The sequence below is a fragment of the Colossoma macropomum genome, unplaced genomic scaffold (assembly GCF_904425465.1).
Source record: "Colossoma macropomum unplaced genomic scaffold, Colossoma_macropomum, whole genome shotgun sequence".
NCBI classification, from domain to species: domain Eukaryota; kingdom Metazoa; phylum Chordata; class Actinopteri; order Characiformes; family Serrasalmidae; genus Colossoma; species Colossoma macropomum.
This window is the reverse complement of record NW_023494805.1, coordinates 20,928,873-20,949,498: the sequence shown is the minus strand read 5'-3', so window position 1 is coordinate 20,949,498 and position 20,626 is coordinate 20,928,873. Positions and strand designations below refer to the sequence as shown.

The 20,626-nt window shown below is 39.2% G+C and overlaps 1 protein-coding gene across 1 annotated transcript in view; it reads right to left on the bottom strand.

Annotated features, from left to right (window-relative positions):
• The window catches only part of astn1 (astrotactin 1), a 223,201-nt gene extending 206,520 nt beyond the window's left edge, over positions 1 to 16,681 (bottom strand). The window contains 1 exon segment of the mRNA XM_036596278.1: positions 16,181 to 16,681. Within this exon segment, the coding sequence (XP_036452171.1) occupies positions 16,181 to 16,469 (289 nt within the window). The 5' untranslated portion in view covers positions 16,470 to 16,681.
• Positions 16,682 to 20,626: the final 3,945 nt, after the last annotated feature.

Sequence of the window (20,626 nt, the reverse complement as noted above, 5' to 3'; positions counted from 1 at the left end):
GTTTCATTAGTGGAACAGAAATCCTGCTTTTCTGTCAAGAATTTGAGTGACTGTTTTTTTTTTCTCCATTCAACCAAACCAAAAATGACCAATATCTAGGATAAACAGCCACATTTTGGATTATTGAATTTTCCAGTGCATGTTTTGTTGTTGTGCTGAGGTCATCTTAGAGTTTTAGAAGCATCAGAACTTATTAGTTATAAAAAAAAAAATCTAAACTGCAGCTACACTATTTGTTATAGGTACTGGGTAACCTCTAAAGCTACAAGGACATCAGCAATTTCATCAAATAGCAAGTTTTAAAGAACACAAGACCACTTTACCCTGTTAGTTCTGTCATGTGAAACATTGGCCTTTTGGCTAGCTTTCCCTTTAAACTATGGAACCTGTGGCTCATTCAGTGTTACCCCAAAGGGTAAGGAAAAGAGAATGTGAGCCAGCAGCCCCTTCTCTGACCTACATTTACTACTGCTTCTAGTGCCAGGCCACAGTCTTTCATGATGCAGCATAATACAACACATCCCCCTCAGTGTATGTCTGGAACACTGCATTAGACGCTACAGCCAGGATTTGGCAACCTAGCAAAGTTGCCATCAGCCAACTAATGAACACCTTCAAACTACTGCAGGAAAAAAGCACTGAAGCGAAAGTAAACTTCAAGGGTTTGCCTGTCAGTCAGATGTGTGGGACAGCAAACACAAGTAGCAGAGGGAATGCATAGTGGAAAAGGGTCAGCAACCTTTCCTTAGCTGTAGGCTAGCTGTTCTACCTCCAAAGGAATTGGTACAGACTTCTCTCGTTCCTTTACAGAAAGAAAGCCCATACAACTTTCCATTTGCAGAAAAGAGCAATCGAAAGTTTTATTCAGCTTGAAAATCAAGACATGATTATATGTTAAATGTGCTCTGCTCCAGTGATTTTATTCACAGACTTGTAATTCACGAGATTATGAACAGACAAGCGTTAGTAAGACTGATGACCAATAAAACACAGATCCACAATAACATACTGCTAGTATATATACATATGGTTGAAGGTTCATGACATTTGAGTGTACATATACATAGCCATTTTGTTTTGTATATAATTACTCCAACTATACAAGCACATTTGCTAACTATGCAAATTACAAAATTAGATGCCTTTCTTAATTATTCCAAGATACCTTGGATTTATTCTCAGGAAAAAAGAAAAGAAATCCCAATACTGCCATTCTTCAAGCAATCAGTCAATTACTTAAAAGTTATGATGCTCCAAGAAAGGTGCAGTTAGGACTTTCTGCCCTTTAAGGGGACTGGTGAGTATAATATGAATTGTTCTTTAAAAGCATATAACTGATTTTCTCAAAAGCAGTAGTCAGTAGACAAATGTCTTTTTAAAAACGGCTACATCTCATGAAATTGGGACATAAATGCACGGTCACCTGCGGCTGTGCAGAGAGTGATGGCATGTGTGTTAAATATGTACGAGGAAAGTATGCCACAGAAACTCTTAAGCCCTTCAAATTCTCTCAAGTTCCAGAAATATGTCTTTGTTACCTGCAGGCACTAAAAAACCAGCAGACGGAACACACATCAGGCAGGTCAGGTGTGGGTGCAAGTGAAGAGCAGATGTGAGAGGTGACTAACCCCCCCCCCATCACTGTTTTTTTGCGTAATGTATGTAGTTCTCATTTCAAGAGATATAACAGGACACAATGAATTAAAGCCTCATATTTCCTCTGGCAATTAAACCTCAACCAGACCAATAGAGAACTTGTGCTTCACCTGCCTGTGTTCTCCTGTGCTGTTTAAGTTATCAGTCTTTTCTTCTCAGTTAATGGCAGACATCCCCACGGGGCGACCTGCGTACGCTTCACTGTCCAATCCACTTGTTTAACCTCCGTCAAAGAAGGGTTACAGACAGGTTAATCAAGAGTATAAAGACCTGCTGGTGTTTTCTACTTTACTTACAGGAGACAAAGACAGGCTTGCCTGCACACAGACTGAGAAGTGTTCTTTAGTTCAGACTGATTTTTTTCCTTGTTTTTAAAGGTCAATCTGTCTACTTTAAATCAAAGCATATACAGCCCACGGAATCCTAGAGTCAGACACAGGTGGAAAGTAATTAAGAGCGACAGAGTACCAACTAAGCTGCATATGGCGTTCCTCCTCCTGTGTCACTTGACTGAACGATCTGTGTCAATCATCATTACCATCTCTGCCTGAAACACAGTACACGAGGTATACAAGGTCATAAGGGTTGATGTTAGGCCTGAAAGATTAATCGTTTTTATATCAAAATCACACTTTACGAGATCATAATTATCCATTTTATGCAATTTTTCTTTTTTACAATTAAAGCCCACATTATCAACAATGGTGTCTTAAATTTATGTGGGGAAATTTAACCTTATAACAGAGCTTAGACCAAGGTGCTGTGACATCGCCTCAATGCAGGCCTGAAAATTGATTTACAGAAAGTAACTGCAAATAAAATTGCAGTTGCATTATTAGTCTGAAAAATCGCAATGAGATATTTCCCCTAAATCGTTCAGCCCTTTGGTTTTAGTGAGGTTCTTCGAACACCTCCCCAAGAGACTGTCTGCTTTGATACATGAGAAAAGCATAATTGTCAAACAAGATATCTTAACTGTTCTCCATTAAAGAATAAACATCACCAGAGATCAAAAGGAATAGTTTGTTTTTAGCATCATGATTACCCCACTCTGATTTAATATATTCTCTTTAGTGGTGCCGTCAGCTACAAAAACCAGTATGTGTTATTTCCGTGCACAGCAAATGTGAAGAAGACAACAACTTGAGAGCCTTGGGACATCTACTGAAAATGTGCAGTGCAGGAAAACAATACGAGACAGGAAAAATCTAAATCTCAGATATGCCTGGGAAATAAGTATGGGAGAAAGAGTTTTCATACTTTGCAGCGTTTCCCCACTGGATTTTTTAGTAACTTTGGTCTGTCCCCTCAAAAAGGAAATTGAAAAGTCTGACAGCTAATACCCCAGTCTGGAGTGCGGAGCGAGGTGAAAACTGAAGGACTAGATCTGTATTTATTTTAAGATTAAACAATCTGAATTACAGTTCTCTATAGTCGTTTATGGGAGCATATTACAGACTTTCTTCCCCAAACGCAAACACAAATTTAAAACACAATTAAATTGTGTATTTGCAATTGTTGTTTTCCATATGAGTACATTATTTAAGACAAATTCAAATTCAATTTATGCATTTGCATTTTTGTGTATATTGACTGGAAAAAAGTTATTATGGAAAGTCTTTTTGACACTTTATTTTCATTGTCTTAACGGTATGACATAAAATGACTTAAAATGTTACTGGTATTGGGGAGAGGCTCACTGGACTGTTGGAAGAGCACTGGTCCTGGATTAATACTGCCCTGCCCTGTTTTAGTGCTTCCCATGCTTTACCACACCAATTAAAAATAGTTAGCAGTTGTTAACAAGCTGTTGTTTCGTACTGTAGTGATTCAGCACCAACTTAGCAACACAACCAATGTTAGCGACATTATGACTGGAAGCTAGCAGAACTGTCAAAAAAAACACTGCCCTGCACATTAGTGCTTTCCCTGCTTTAACATGATACAAATAGTCAGCTGTTGTTAGTTAGTAAGATGGGCTTGGTTTTCCAAAATCATTTTTGTTAAGGTCATCTTAGCAAAACTAGTAGAGAGTGTTCACACTGATAATTTGCTGAATCAGATATTAACATGCATCCAGTGGCAGGGTTGGCAAGCACTGGGTTAACCCAGAATCTCCTTGGGTCCTCCTACAGTCCTACAAGCCTCAATACCAGTCACGATGTCTCTAACATTGGTGCTTGTGCTGTCATAAGCTTTCCTAATCGGTCAAAAATCCCTTCCACACAAAGCAACAGGAAATCACTTTGGATAGAATTACCCTCAACCTGGTTGACAAGTGTTAAAATGTCATTAGCAACGGTTGCTAATGCTCTAGTACTGCCAAAGTTTAGACACCCTGCACTAAGAATTCCTTCCTAATGTTCCACTCACAGTGTTTGATTGACAGGAAGCCTCGTTGACAGTTGCAAACAGGGTTGCAAATGCATTTGATTTTGGCAGAGCTGGAGCGCGACAATAAGAAAATGCAATTGCAAATCGAGAATTGTTATTTCATTTTTTTAATATGTCAGTCAGACCATTACGGCAATAAAAATGAAACGTCAAAAAGATCAGCCATTATACACAAAAATGCTCATGCAAATACACATTTAAAATATGCCTTAAATAATGCACACTTGCATGGGAAATGCAATTGTAATGACATATTTTAATTAGCATTTTCAAATTTGCATTCAAATTTGAAAAAAAGTCCAAAATAAGCTACCATCCTGGTTTTTCACAAGATCAGAAACTTCCCCAGAATCTTACTGCTGGCTTGCTTTTACTGCGCAATCTCTGAAGATTTCGCCAATTAATTTGTTTTCTTGATTAGGCACTATACTCCTCTGGAAGTAAAGGTGTAGCAACATGCACTAATTATCTACGAGACAACTTAATGCATCATTTGCTTATAGCAGTTTACAATCATATTATATTGCAGCTAGTTTGCTTGCTAAGTGCTAAGCACAAATTAATATCATAACACAGTCAACAGTTTGGTTAGCTTGATGCCAGAGACAGTATGTATCAATTACTGTGTCACGTAATGTGGAGTAATGTCTTCTAACGCATTCCAGGTCTGAGCAGGAGCTTGTGTTTCATGTGCACTCATTTGTTCACTGTGTGTGGGTGCATGTGTTACAACAACAGTTTTGTGTTAGGCAGGGAGCAGAGGCTGCCAGAAGAGTGATCAGAGATGCCTTAGTGAAGCAGCAGTGCAGATTGTTTCTTTCCCAAAAACACACACAACAAAACCCCATATGAAACTGTAGCAGCAGAAATTAAACTGTGGCAAGCTGAATACATTACCGAGAAACCCCACTGTGCCTGACAACAGTCTACAAAAAGCTCCAAGTGAGTACAAGTCTTTAAATCAAAGAAGAATGAAAAGAGTTTCTACTTCATTTGACCTTCAAGGACAGACGTTCACTCGTCCCCCGCCTGCTATGTCCCCTATTCACCATGGAGTTGTGACATGGTCTCACAGGGCATGTTGTTGCCTCTTATGGACCTCAGACACACCACACATCAGCCATTTGGGTTCACTGAATGCTTGGTGCTGTGTAGACCCTGCAGAGAGGTCTAGGGCAAACAGACTAGGGCAGAATGCCATCAAAAACTAGCGATGACCACTTTAAAATCAACAATCATCAAGTTTGGAAAAAAAAACTTTTCAACCTTTCATATTTCTGATTCAGACCCACTTTTTTGTGGATCTACATTGTAAATAAAATGGTGTTTAAACTGTTAACTGATGACTATTACAGATCTTCCTTCCACAGCACAGATTTTCCTTGCCACATTTGCAGCTGTAAAAAAAACTATTCTACTATTCTGGTATAATCACACTCTTCCTTTATTTAATACTTGAATACTTTCTAATACTTTGTCTATTGCAACACATGAGATGCACCAGGCTTCAAGGAGCTACAGGCAAAACTACTGATATGCGGTCTATTATTACTGACTTTTTCAAAGAACCTACATTATTGTTTCTTCTTTTTGATTATCATTATTGATTCAGATTGCATTAATACTACATTCTTTACTAGTACTATGGTTTTTATTTTGACGACTATTATTCTTAGTATAATTTTGATTATATTCATTCCATCTTTGCTCTTTTGTTGTACTGGTATGTATAGGGCTATGACTGGTTGTGTGTGCTTGCTTGTGGCAGTTAGTTATCCGGCTGCCTCAGAATTTTGAGTTCACTAAACTTTAAATAAGAAGTTAAGAACACAAGACATATATTCTTGTTTTGTTATCTCAATATTAGAAGTTCAGTTATCTCTAAATTGTAAGGCAGACCGATTGCTAACTTTTTCAAGCTGAAACAGCAATTTATTCAGTGCAATTATTAAAAATAATTTTATGTGAATAAATTAACTACAACCATAAATAAACAGTTCCCCCAGTTATGTCCACAGAAATACTTATCAGATTTATTCCACCCACCACTATCATAATGTGCTGTTCTAACGCATTTCAGTTTTGCCACCATATAAATAGGTATGAGGGTTAAAAAAGGTATGGGGCAATGCTAGAGCTTGCTGAAAAAACTGCAAGTTATAAGTCAAAAACAAATATCTTAAAATTTAGAGTGCTCCAGTGAGAAATGGGGTTTTGAAAGGTCAAATGTCAAAGTTCTCAAAATTTTAGAAATTACATTTAGACTATGAATCTAATAGAACTTATCACCTCCCAATGCAGTATCGCTTTCTACAATTATACTATTATACCATTTCCAGTACTGTTTTTCTTTTTCAACAACATGCTACCACTATAGCCCATGCTACAAAAACAGTGTTCCACATGTTCCAAAAGAACACAACAAAAGCACTGTGCTATCATGGAAATGTCCATTAACTCACACTTTAAGCCCCTTGGTGCTATCTTAGTTTTCGACAGGGCTAGACAAGTGCCCTGCTGGTGCCTTCTCATTAACTCAGCTTTCCAGGAGCAGCAGTTCAGCAAGGTAGGGGGAAAAGAGCGAATCCCATACAGCACATTTCTTTTGTCAGCCCTTCAAGTGGCTTAAATGGAAGTGGATGAAAACAAAAACGGGGCTCAATGTGTAGGAAAGTAGATCAGCTTTCTTTTGAGAGTCCATGTGACCAGCACTCAGAAGGGATGAGAGGGTGGGAAGTCTTGATCACTTTTGAGTAAAACAGACAAAAAGACAGAAAGACAGAGAGTGAGAGCATGAGCAAGAGTGGGTGAGAGAGAGAGAGAGAGAGAGAGAGGAAAATTATCCTTTTTAAAAGGTGATAGAAAGGATAGTGTGTTCCTGTTTGGCATTAAATAGTGTCACTTCCATCTCACCAAGTCTGGGTGTCACTCAAAAGATCTCAGTGAGTCTCCCACACACAGCCACAGATAAATCATGGACAATGGCTATTACATTTTGTCCTCCTTTTGAAATTTCAAATATGGTTTCTATGCCTTTTTGCAACTGAATTCGATAGGATGCGTGAAAAGTCTTATACAGAATGAGCAGAACAAGCCCAAACCAATTAAAACCATGTAAGGTCATAAAAAGAAGAAAGAAATCACTTTGTTGACTATTGCAATCATAATTTTTCTCCTGGACTTTCAAACATAGATTTGCAGGATTTTTCAATTCTGCTATCAGCAGTCTCAACATCATCGTCATCACCAATTCACAAACTGATCAAATATAGCAGAGGTTATATCACAGCATAACTGAGGAGTTTCCAACCACTGAAGCTGTGATGGTCCTGTCTGGATGTAATCGTATTTTGCCCCCACAGACAGAAGAGAACAGGTCAAGATGAAACCCTTCCTCTAAACATCAGAGCTGGACAACTGCAGGAGCAATGTTGTCATCAAATGTCAAACATTAGCATCTGGAGTTTGCCAAACATCACTGGTACTTCAAATTGGAACCACATTCTAACGACAAACAGAGAATCAGACTCGGCATAAAAAAGTGAAGGTCACACAGAAAACCTATCCTCAATATGATGTACATTGATAAGCCAAAATAATGTGACCACCTGCCTAATATGCTGTTGCCACTAAAACCACTCTGACCCAGCGAGGCATGGACTCTACAAGGCCCCAGAAAGTTTCGTAAGATCATCCCACACATCCCACAGACGATGGATCAGATTGAGATCAGGTGAACTTGGAGACCAGGGCAACACACTGACCTTTTCGCCATGTTCCTCAAACCATTCCTGAACTATGCATGCCACATGGCTGGGCGCATCATCCTGCTGAAAAAGGCTATTATGGAAAACCACTGCCATGAAGTGGTGTACTTGTCCTGCAACAACATTTAGGTAGGTGGCATGTGTCAAACTGACATCCATATGAATGCCCGGTCCCAGGGTTTTCCAACACAACCTTGCCCAGAACACCAAAACTGCTTGTCTTCTTCCTGCAGTGCATGCTGGTGCACTTCCCCAGGTAAATGGTGGACATGGGTAATCTTCCATTGCTCCAAGGCCCAGTTCTGACACCTGCATGCCCACTACAGGCGCTTTTGAAGGTGGACAGTGGTTATCATGGGCATTCTGATCAGCCTGCAGCTAAACAGCCCCATACACAGCAGTGTGCAACGCACTGTGTGCTGTGACACATTCTTCCCCCAACCATCATTAAAAATTTCTGTGACTTGTGACGCAGTAGCTTCTCTGTCGGTTCAGACCATAAGGGATAGCCTTCGTAGACCTCAAGCATCGATGGGCCTTGGGCACCCTGTTGCCGGTTCATGGTTTGTTTCTCCTAGGACCTCTGTCAGTAGGTTCTTGCTACTGCTGACTGGGAGGACCTGACAAGCCCTGCCGTTTCAGAGATTCAACCCAGTTGTATAACCATAATGATTTGGCCATTGTCAAAGTCGCTCAGGTCTTCACGTATTGCCCATTTCTCCCACATCCAACTCATCTACTATGAGAACGGACTGTTTGCTTACTGTCTCTAGTACATCCCAGATCTTGGCTGTGTCATTGTTATAATGTAATTTATTTGCTACAAGATAATAACATCCATTAATTCACTTCGTCTGTGACTGGTTATGCTGTTTTGGGTAATTAGATGTATTGTGTTGGATCTGCGACAGTATGACTCCAAAGGGAATCTTCTGAGGATATATGGCTTTGTGGATTTATCAAACACAATAAATTTTAGATCAAAATCTGCCAGGAGGCTAATACCAAGCTGTGACTGGAACTTCAAGCAGTCCGAAAATCCAAACAGTCAACTGACCACAGAATCAAGCTTTTACACTGGATATCCCAGTAACTCAGTCTAAACCTCACTGAAAAACGGTCTTAGATCCCTGTGTGTTCTCCCACCACACTCAGCACTGCACAAGAGAATTCAGCGCTGTGGCACATGTGTTGAGAAAGATTTTATTTAATTGTGTTTATTTTAAAGAATTTTACCTTACGGAAAGGTTACGATTTCTTTTATATTTTCAGTGCAAAATCACAAAATCAAGCTGAAAGATTTTTCCTCTACTTTTTTTATCTTTTTTCTTATCTTTACCCAGACATTGCCAATAATTCTAGAAACCACTGTAGTTTTCTCTCTATTCTCATCTAGCATTATTAAGAACAAAATAGTCCTTAAAATTTCCATTACCTTGCATAATGTGATACTTGCACAGACTCGCCCTGGTTTTTGAACATTTTAATCACAGCCCCATCATCCAGAGTCCATTATGTATCATAGACTGCACCACTCTCTGAAAACCCTAGACTTCAGGGCACCAGAGCTTTTGACACCTTCAACAGCTTTCATGACTTCTTCACTATTATGAGTAAAAGGGGGCTGAAGGAGGCAAAGTCAAGCAGTGAAGACGTAATATTGAGGATATAATGCGCTGTGGCTTGTAAGTGATTGGAGAGGAATCCACTCTGCTCTAGTGCTGTAAGAGTGGACATGGGAGAGCTTCCATTAGAGATCCTCCTAAAGCTGGTGTGGGCCTCTCTCTCTCTCTCTCATTCTTCCACACTGGGTGAGAATTTCTCACTAAGAGGTTCTCTCCTGACATCTAAGATCGATAACTTCACAGCAATTGGTCTAATTGCATGGGGATCTGTTCAGGTATTCTGAGTGAACATCTCATTGTCCTCCATTTCCAAACAGCTCAGCATGGCAAATGAAGCTAACTTGTCAACTTGGTCGGAGTGCAACATCTCTGTAGAATGACATGGCACGCCACATCTGAAATATGCAATTTGTAAATATAAAATACCAATATCAAATCACACACAACCTAGAAATTAAACCATAATTTTAGCCCCTATGATACACCAAGTGCTTTCCATTCTTTTACCACTACAGAAAGCTCTGACTAGCTTCGTAAGGGTCACAAGTCCACTCTTTCCTTGATTGCGGCAGCAGCGATCAATCTCGATGTTTTCTTCTGTTTGCCTGAAGAACTCTCGGCAGGTAGCAGCTCGTGAAGAGCCATACATTACTGCCACAGACAGTTAATGCAGCTCAAGCTGTCTTCAAAGAATGTTTGCAAAGTGGACTGAACTGTGTTTGCTCGTCCTGCAGATGCCCCTCAGCTGGCCCACGTGAATGTGCATATAGATCTGAGCCCGGACTACACATTTCAGCTCAGTTCCACTCACGTCGTCATCCTAATGTCCTCCAGCACCCACCACACCAAAATCCCATCTCTCATCCCTGGGGACAACTCACAGAGTCAACGGGAAAGCACATCAGAGACACACTCAACATTTGCCACCATAACCCCTGGGATTTTAGGCTTCACAGCAATGATGTTTAAAGTTATCTTGGGTGATGCACTCCTGAAGGCCTATGCCATTTAGGGCGCCGGCAGAATCTGGTAGAAGCCTCCTGTGGTAGAGGGTATGTTGAGGATGGGGCTCAAGAGCTGTGAGCATCACAAATTACATCAACACTGGAGATTCAAGGAACTATATTTGTAGACAGAATGCAGACTCCTCCCTGCTTTGTTTGAGGATTTAAGTCTGTTTGTTTTTAAATGCTTACTCATCTTCATTTCATTTGCAACAGAAGACCAAAAAACCTGTCAAATAGTTCATACTAACATCAACCAGAGATTTATGAAAACTAACATTTACAATTAATTAATATGATCAGTCATGACAGGGGAACTCATCATAATCATAATATGTAAAATCCCAGCCAACAGAGTCTGCAAATGCAATGACAGCCAACAGCAAGGGTTTCACATGCAAGCTAGCATTGCATTTGCATTCGTTTCTCTCCAGATGTACTTGGATACTATTGCTTTTCTTTTCCTGTGGGTGAAATGTAACGTCATCTCTCTTCAAGGCACCATCTAAGCACCAGCTCCTGTTGCTATGGTAACCGCTCACTGCCACACAGTCTCTGTGCTCTCTCTCACTGCAGTCCTGACAAGCAAACCTGGTGTGTCTGAGCTCAAAAGCCAGGAATATTGCAAAGAAAAAGATGTAGAAGTCTATTTCATTAATCTCATATATTATTATTTGTTTTGTGCCAAAAATATAACAAGAGAAATAAAAAACAACAGACAACCTTCAGAGCGTCTTTGTGTTTTCACTTATGCCATTTAGTGAAGCAGAATAAAATTAAGATTTTGTAAAACATCTTACCTTCTGAAATGTAGGCTATGAACTATGATGGCCTCTCTCTAACAGGTTTTAAATATACCTGAAGGTGTGTGTGTGTGTAGTCTGCTGAACCAATTACCCTAATGTACCTAATTAAAAAAGCTTGTTCAAATACTCGTGGCTCCTCGGTAAACACTGCATTAATAACAACAGAACAAGGCTACAGAGAAGAGGATAGTAAGTGTAACACTTAGGGTAACATCCATCTCAGAGACTTTAACATTATTCCACAATTTAAAGATAAATCCATTTTGGTCATTCTAATAAATCCAATGCATGCAAATAGCCATAGCTTAAGAGACACAATGTGCAGATAAACGTATGGTTCTACACCAAAACACGCTTTCTGGTAGAACAGGCTGGGGCTTTAAATTATAGATGAGGATGCCTACACTAGTAACAGTGCAACAACGAAGGTCAAAAACATTCATACATCCATGATCCATAGCACTACTAGAGTCTTTTGTGCCAGAATAAGAGTAAATAAACTCAAAGTATGCTCAATAGAAGTACTAGAAAATGTTCCATTTATTTTGCATGCTCCTATTTTTTAAGTTGTTTATTAATTTATACCAGGGATGTACATTCTGACTAATTTTGATTGTCAAGTATCTGTTACATCTATCCAGTTAACCACAACAAAGGGAAAACAACGGCAAAAATAAAAAGACTTTGGCCAAAAAGAAGCTCTGCCTTCTCAGCCATGTCCTTATAAACATGCTCACATTCATGCATTTACTCGCAAATACAAGTAAAACCATCACTTTGGCTGATCTTAACATATAGTTCTTCCTAATGATACACAAACAGCACAAACTGGTGCACAATCTAAAAACATAAGTTAATACAAAGAAGTACTCTGCAGCCAACAGAGCTACACAGTTGAAATGTTTTATTAATCATAAATAGCCAAGAAAAGTCATTTCGTCACTGCAGGTTAAACTTTTTGTGTCTTACGTGGCTTGAATAATGAGCTCATGCTAACAGTAGAGATAACCAATGCAGCAATAGATGATAATGATTTGTGGATTTGTATGCCAAGTTTTTTCAAGTTTTATCCTTAGCAGATGCTATGCAAACATGTTAGCTTGTCGAGGTGACACTGAACACTTTGGATAGCTAACCGAGCACCCATGCACACAATAAAAATCTCCATGATCAAATTTCAAATATTTAAAAACATCCCTTGCATGAGTTTGTACAAACTCATAAAACATATGATATTTTGCTATTAGTTTTATATACAGACCATGTGTCCCACAGAGTTCTAGAAATTTAGTCTCATCAGGCTTCATGATTAATGCTATTGGTTCCCCCTCAAGGTCTTTTCATACAAGGAACTGCACCTCTCCTGAATTCCTAAGCACCACACCTGATATCAGAACAATCTGGAGAGTAATTCCATCAATGTAAAACATCCTCAATTTCATACTCAGGCACATAAAGGCTTAAGCATGCTTAACCTTTAGAAACTGCAGTTACTGTCAGCAATAACAAAACATGGTGTAATTCTACAGTAATTATTATTATTAACTTTCAAACAATACTACTTTGGGATTCTTTAGCATAAGAAGAGACCATGTATAATAATTTCAGTTTTAAAGTTAATGGTCATATTGTACATATAGGCTACGTTCACACAGCAGGTAAAAGTGGCCCAAATCTGATTTTCTCATCAAAACAGATTTTTTTGTTTGGCTGTTCACAATATCTTTTAAATGTGACCTGTATGTAACATTAGTCTGAACAGATCATGCTCCTAAACCAACCCGCATGGGCAAAAGAACAATGCTTTGCATTGCTTCACGTGGCTCATCCAGAAGTAAACAATCATGACTATGAACGAACACCAGTCGCTCCCGGAGCTTTCGGTTTCACCTTCGCCAGCATCACAGGAGCGAGCATGAAGTTCCAATGGTTGCCACCTGGGCTCATCACCCAGAATGTGTTCGAGCTTACCATAAAAAGGGCACGTAACTTGGTCACTTCTTTGATTCATGCCCTCGGATTCTTTAAACTTTGCTTTCAGAACTTTTCTTTGACGTTTGCAGCCTTGTTCTCCTACAGCAAGCACTCCGTGTTCGGAGAGATTTTGAAAAAATGCCCGTACACGGAGCGGTTGCGATAAGTGCCTTCAAATTTTCGTGCAGAAACATCACTCTAAATGTTTGTGAGGTCTCAGCAGCACAAAATTGTGACGAATGTGGAGTTGGATTGACGTAAAAGTTGCACGAATTCCGATCTGGCTGTTCAGACTGAGATTCAATGTGTTTTTTACTGTTCACACTACCACACAGATGACACATTTGTGTCACATATGAAGAAAAGGATCTGGGCCACTTTTACCTGCTGTGTGAACATAGCCATAGATTGTTTTCAAAAATAAACATTCTTTACATTATTGCCATGTTTCTGTCATTGATACCATGTAAATATAAATACATGTACAAAAAACAATGGAAAAAAAAACAGGGAAATAAGTAAGTATATCTGAAAAGTATAGCAAATTGAAAACAGTAACTCTCGCCTTCTAAACATGAAGTAAGAATGATGTTATTCCCAAGAATTCCCCAAATTCCCCAGAAAAATACGACAACAACACAGCCACACACTCTCACAAAGAACCTGCAGAAGGCAACATGATGTATGTTCTGGAAATAATAATGCTTCCTAGCTTGTAGGCCCTCTGAGTGAATCTAATTAAAATTGAGCAGTAAAAGGAATTGTAAATTTCAGCACTGAATGTTAAAGTTTTTCCAAGCTTTAAATGCTCCATGAAAATGGTATGCTACAAAAAATGCAGACATCCAAACAGTGTTGACAAACTAAAGTTCTACTTAGCTATGTGCTGACACCATTTTTTGAACTCTTGGGACTTTTCTTTATAAATATGCAGTTCCTTATGCATTCAAATATTGGTGAAAGTGCTTGCATCAAACTGCATGTGGGTCCCTTGTGTAGTTTTTCATTAAAAGTTTAGTAGAGTAGTGGGGCAGAAATTCAGATTCATTACTTGTAACACCAGAATTGCTTTCAGTTTTAATAATGAATCAATTCCGTCAACTCAGCCAGTGGGGTTGTACATATGATAATGCAAGCCACTTTAAAAAGTGCATAGTCACATGGTGAAACACACTGACTTTTGATATTTATATGTGACAAAAACGTTTCTCCACCATATGCAGCCTTATTTTTACATTTAGTTATTTTGATGTTCTGAAAAGCTCATTAACCAAACATTATACAATCAACAACAGTCACTAAAAGCTATTTCTAAAATACCAATTACTGAAGACACATCTCTTTGTACAGCACTTAAGTGAGCCCTAAGTACTTTGTACAGGACTTATTGAAATGTACTGTATTGTGCTATGTTTAATTCTGTTTCTTTTTCTCTAGGTATCGACATAGGCTTTGTTTCTAGCAATATCTAAGCTCAGGACTAGCTTTCTCTCTAACCTGTCTGTAACTAGTAAAGATACTTAAAGAACAACTGCTAAATGCTGCAAATGTAAATGTATTAAAATAAAAAAGCAAATGACAGAGGACAGAAATACCGGAGACAGGCATACACTTGCAATGAATCTGTTCAAAACAAGATTACCACAAAAACCGAAAACTGTCCCCAGACTATCTCTGGCGTACCTGCCCATTTCTATGCTTTTTAACATGCAAAACTCCAAGTTTTCACCATTTCTTATTTCTTTCCTCAAACCTGTTCAGACAGTTTTATAAAGTGTGATTCAAAATGACAACCCTGTCATCGCCATGGCACAGACAAGCAAAACAGTTAGGCCCCATCCATCTATCACGGCCTCTCAGAACATGACTAGTGCTTCCAAGCTCTAAAGTTACAAATATGCCATCTGTATTGATTGCCTCGTGATGACTTATAGAACTGTGCATCCTCCAAAGACACTTTCACTTTGTACCCTCCACTGTATGAATGGCAGTCAAGCAAGCAGCACAAACCGAAATATCAGCACCATGGACAGCAGCCAAGCTCTCATGAGCGGCACTTCCATGCTCCACATGCAGCAGGGCACAAATCCATAAGCTGGCATCAGTGACACACTTCTGCATAAAACATAATTTAACAGAGCACTAATGGCAACTGTATTGTCACATATGGTGACAAACTCACTCAAAGTAAAGCACTGCAAGGCTTTAAAACTGAGATTTTACAAGCACTATGTGTGATAAGCAGCTCTATACAAGAATTTGTTTTCCAAAACAAGAGTTTAATAACAGCCTGAGCTCCCATTTTGGTGATATTCTGACAATTTTAGTATTGTTGTTCAACGTAAATACAGAATAGGTTATTTCGAACAGCTTGTTGACTAAGGGATTCATAAACGACAAAGTCTGGATAAATGTATAAATAAGTTGGCAACGTAATCTTTTATGGACTAGGCCTACCTATGAAGTATGTTCATCTAGTACACAATGCTTATTAGGGCTTACTAGACTGCAGTTTGACTGAAATTAGACGTGCCACTGACAGAAGTTTTCAAAGTCTTTAAAGTAAACTACACAGCCACTGGATCGACTTGTAAATGAGTCTTCGTTCAATCAAACATTATAAGTCTATATATAGCTCTGTGTTAATCCTTCTGTCTAACACAAAGCCACATTTTTTAAGGCGTGAGCCTACATATAGCAGTATGCTGTGCATCACTGCAGCTGTGTGGCTACACATTAGCCGGGCCTGATGGAAAGACACCGTTTTTTTGTTGTTGCTGTTGTTATCAGTTAGCAACAACGCAGCCTATAAAACATCGAGGTTAGGTCTGGAGTGAAGGCCTACGTTTTATTTTCTAATAAAAATAGACGATTATACCACCGCGGCGAGGACATCACATGTCATTTGCACATCATACGCGACAAGGTTTAAAACTAAAAATGTAAACACTCACCCAGCACGAAGAAGGGGAGCTCGGTGTTCTCCAGATCGTCCACCACCACCACATCACCGGGGAAATCGTTTCTGACCGAGAAGAGCAGCTTGGGCTCCGAGGCCGACGGGCTGTGCATGATGCTCAGGTCATTCTCCCGCAGGAAAGGAAGCGCCGATACGGTCACACTCTTCATCTTACACTCGGCATCTTGCGAGCGGTCTTCGTCGCCGTTCAAGCACCGTCCGCCATTCAGGACGAGAAACAGCCAGAGAGCTGGTACGAGGACGAGAAGCGAACGAGGAGCCATTTTGGTCGACGCCTCAGCGGCTTTTTCCCGCGCTTGGTCTTAGAGACGGAGGGGGGAAACACACACAGCGAGCGCAAAGCGAGAGTCCAAACGCCTTTAAATCCTCATACGGGTCGTCTAAAAAAAGTCACCACTCGATTTTACATCACGGATTTTTCCTCAGAAATTACCAGAGACGGACCGTCGCAGCATCACAGCCCGCTGCTGAGACTGTCCGCATCGAGCCATTTGAGCAGATTTCTCTCGCGTTGCAGTGGGCGCACCATTACAAAGCGCACCATTGCACGCGGAGGATGTGCCTGATCAAAATAGGCCTTAATGTGCGTTTATTAAACGACTCATAAATGTAAAACAGCCCACAGAAAATATACACTATTTATATAACGATTAAATGCATTTATAAATATGTTTATGTATGTATTTCTCGGGTCCTGAAACTCAATTTCTGTCCGCACACTTAACCAGTCAGACGTTGGCAACAACTAAGCAACGCTATAAAATGTCGAGAAAAATGTCGAAAAAAGCGAGACAGCGGAATCTCAGTGGAAAACGCTACAAACGTAGGCATGAAAGTCAGATCAAAGTGTGCCCGATTTGTCTGTGAGGAAGCAAAGGCATCTTTAGAGTCAAATAGCAGGTGCAGGACTTCGGTGAGCGGGGGAGGGTTTCACACACTCCTCCAATGATCTCCTTGTGAAATCCTGATCTTCTTCCAGCACTGAGGCAACGCTTAGCAAACTGTGAAGCACTTTTTGTGATGAAAGGGCACAGGACTCATTTCAGCTTTGACCTGCTCCATAATTGAACTCTGAGGGCAGTGTTTAGGAGGAGAGAAGAGCGTTGCCACACTTTTAAAGGCCTTTTTTTATGCCTTTTTATCAGCACTTGTGAAGTTATTGCTGGCTGCAGTTTGCATGTTTTTTTTTGTTTTTTTTTGTTTTTTTTGTCAGCAGTGTGGTGGTGATTTCATACAGATGAGTTTGATGGCATGATAAAATGGCTATTGTGAACAGTTAGCCTATCCTCCCTTTCCCTTTAGTTTAGCATTCAGAAAAGACTAGCTTATAACATGGATACAGATGCTACTGTTCAAATGTTTGGAATCACTTGTCATAATAATTATCATTTCATTTATCAAAATTGTTGTTTTATTAAAAACCTTGCTTGCACTAAATTGAACTACTATAAGCCAGACAACAGCAGGTATTTTAAGATATTTAATTTAATATTTAAAGTTTTTTGTACTGTTGATAATAAATCATTAATACATTATCTGCCACAGATTTGATCGCCAAAGTAAAAGACATTCTAAATGTTTAATTTATTCTCAATGTATACAGCTTTCTTAGTCATTATGGAATCACCTACAACTCTGATCATGATTTAGAAGACATAGCAAATTTCATAGTTTTCACAGCTTCCAGCAGATTAACTGAAGCCTATTACATGGTAGAGTACTACCAAGTTGCCACAAAGGGTTATTTATATGATGCCATAGAAGAACCACTTTTTTGGTTCTCTAAAGAAGAGAAAATGAGATGTGTGAGTGTGAGGAACTCTGTAAAGGTTTAAAAAATCTTCAAATGATGTAAAGAATCTGCAATAATTTAAGGATTCTTCCTAGAAAATTTAGATTATGGTTATTTAAAATTTTAATAGGTTATTCACACTCACATGTCTCATTTTAAACATGGTTCTTTAGAGAACCAGTGTATGGAGTATGGAGATCCATAAAGTTCTCCAAAGAACCATCATTTGAAAGTTTTTTATTAAACCAAAAATTACAAAGAACTATTTTTTGTCACCTTTATTTTAAGAGTGAGAATCAATTTATCTCCCACAAATAGTCATTTGTAATATGGAATAGGGAAATAGGGGAAAAATCATTTGTCAGTCAGTGAAAAACAGCTGGAGTCAAATTTTGTTCTTTTTTAATTTAGAACAGCTAACTGTCAACACACAAACCAGTCTGGGAGTGAACAGCCAAGCACACAATTTCTTTTGTGTGTGTGAAGCTCACTTCTCCATCTTTTCAAATCCCCCTGGCCATTCTGCATTGTCAAGTGTCCCAGCTAAACACTCAACCATGAGACCAAACTGAAAACTGAAAGGCTGGTTTAACAACATAGAACAGACCTAGTGAAAATGCAGCCAGGTGAGTTTCTCTGGGAAACCTTGGCCACCGATGGCACATGGCACAGCTGGGATTTGAACATGAATGAACATGAATACCAATGGCGCAACTCATGTCTACAATCCTCAGCCACACTTTTGCCAGATGCTTTGCTAAATAAAGCAATGTACTGTTACCAAAACTGATGCCCCATGCATTTGGCCAGATTACTGGCAGAAAAATGTGGCCAGCCTGTACGTCTGTGTTTCAGTGGATGCAGCCATTGCCAGTGCCTCTACAGATCACAGTGAGTGGATACAAACGATGCTGAAGACCAAAGCCGGCTCCCAATTTTAGCTCACAAACAAGAACACCTATCATCTCGGCATGTTCGGGGAAATTTAAGCAGACATGACACACACTCTTGTCCCTTCTTTGGCATCAGCTCCAGCGCTGGGAGGCAAATGGGTACACAACCAACTGCCATGCTTCAGCCACAGAAAATGCCACTGAAAAAAAATCCAGTTTGATAAAAAGTGACGTCGGAGAGGCCCGGGGAAGCACAAACTGCACACAGTTTTGCAGTTTCACACTCCTTTATGATGGGTAACCCCGATATAAACTCTGTCCTCTAGAAGAGCAGTTAATTCTCAGCAGAAACGTTTTACTTCTACTTACTAAGCTACTTTCTTTTTCATTGAATGTGCAGGGGTTCCTATCCCAAAAACAAAATGTTGAATTTGAAATGCTGAATGTGTTCTGTGTAAAGTTATCCATTTTATAGTGTCAGAGAAAAAAAAGACTATAAAAGAGAATTATACAGAGGCCTCAATGACTAAATATAATCTCAAAATATTCAGTATTTACCCTTTGTACTGTTCACCAATTGCATTTATTTCATTCTTTTCAGGAGAACTGCTTGTAGCTTTTCAAAGAAATCTGCAGAGACAAAGTTCAGTCTTAGAAGTTGGTTGCATTTTCTGCTTCACATGATCTAAGGAATCCCAAACACATTCAATGATGTTGAGGTCTGGACTCTAGGGAGAACAGTCTACTGTTCTGAAGATCAGCAGCTTCTTCGTAAGTGACACTACAAGCATTAATGTTGCTTTTGTGCCTTCTCATCAAAATAAAAAATAATGAAACGGGAAAAAATCACTTGTAACGAAAAAAAATATTTATGAAAAAAGTTCACTTAGATGTTAACCAAATAAGTGAATGTAATTTCCAATCCATCATTCATTAAATGTCAAACCATCTATCTAACAGTTGCTAAAAGTTAAACAGTGCTGCTAATTAGGAGATATTAGCTGGTTAGCATTGGCTTAGCTAGCATGATAACAGTTCTGCTCACTACAAAACAGGTTTGCTTCTGGCTACCTAAAGCACAACACATGTTTAAGATGATAATGATTTAAATGATCTGAGGTAGTGAAGTTGAACAACTGGTGCTGAAGGGACAGAAAGGTAAAAGCCCAATCACCTAAATTAATGGTACCGTAGGGAGCAGGTGCTGAACACCGAAGTGCATGTTTGATTTTGACTAATTGGTGCTCTGCTGAAACAAGTGCATTTTTTTTTGTATCAACGCCACCTATTGGTGGGCTCTCACACAACCAATCAATGAGCTCCTCTAAATCATTTATGGGTAAAATATGTTCTGGCCATTGAGACATGGAACAGAAATGTGATAACTTACCATTATACCACCCAACCCAAACCTTACTGTTTATCTGATAATGATAGTTTTTGTAGTCTGCCAGGTTATGCATGCTTGTTAGGAGTGCCATTTTCTCTATACCTCTTAATATTTTTTGAACTCCAGTTTTGGAAACTCTTGTTTTTTCATTTGTTTTCCTTTGACCTTGCTCATCCTTATGTAAGTGGATTATTGTATACCTAATCTTCTCAGAAATATCTTCTGAAAATTAATAACTGGCTGTTTTGACTGGAAATTAAATCTATGAAGTTTGGTCTCTGACTTTTGCACAGTATTAAATGAATTCTGAGCATAACTGGTTTCCATGAAAATGATTTGATATAG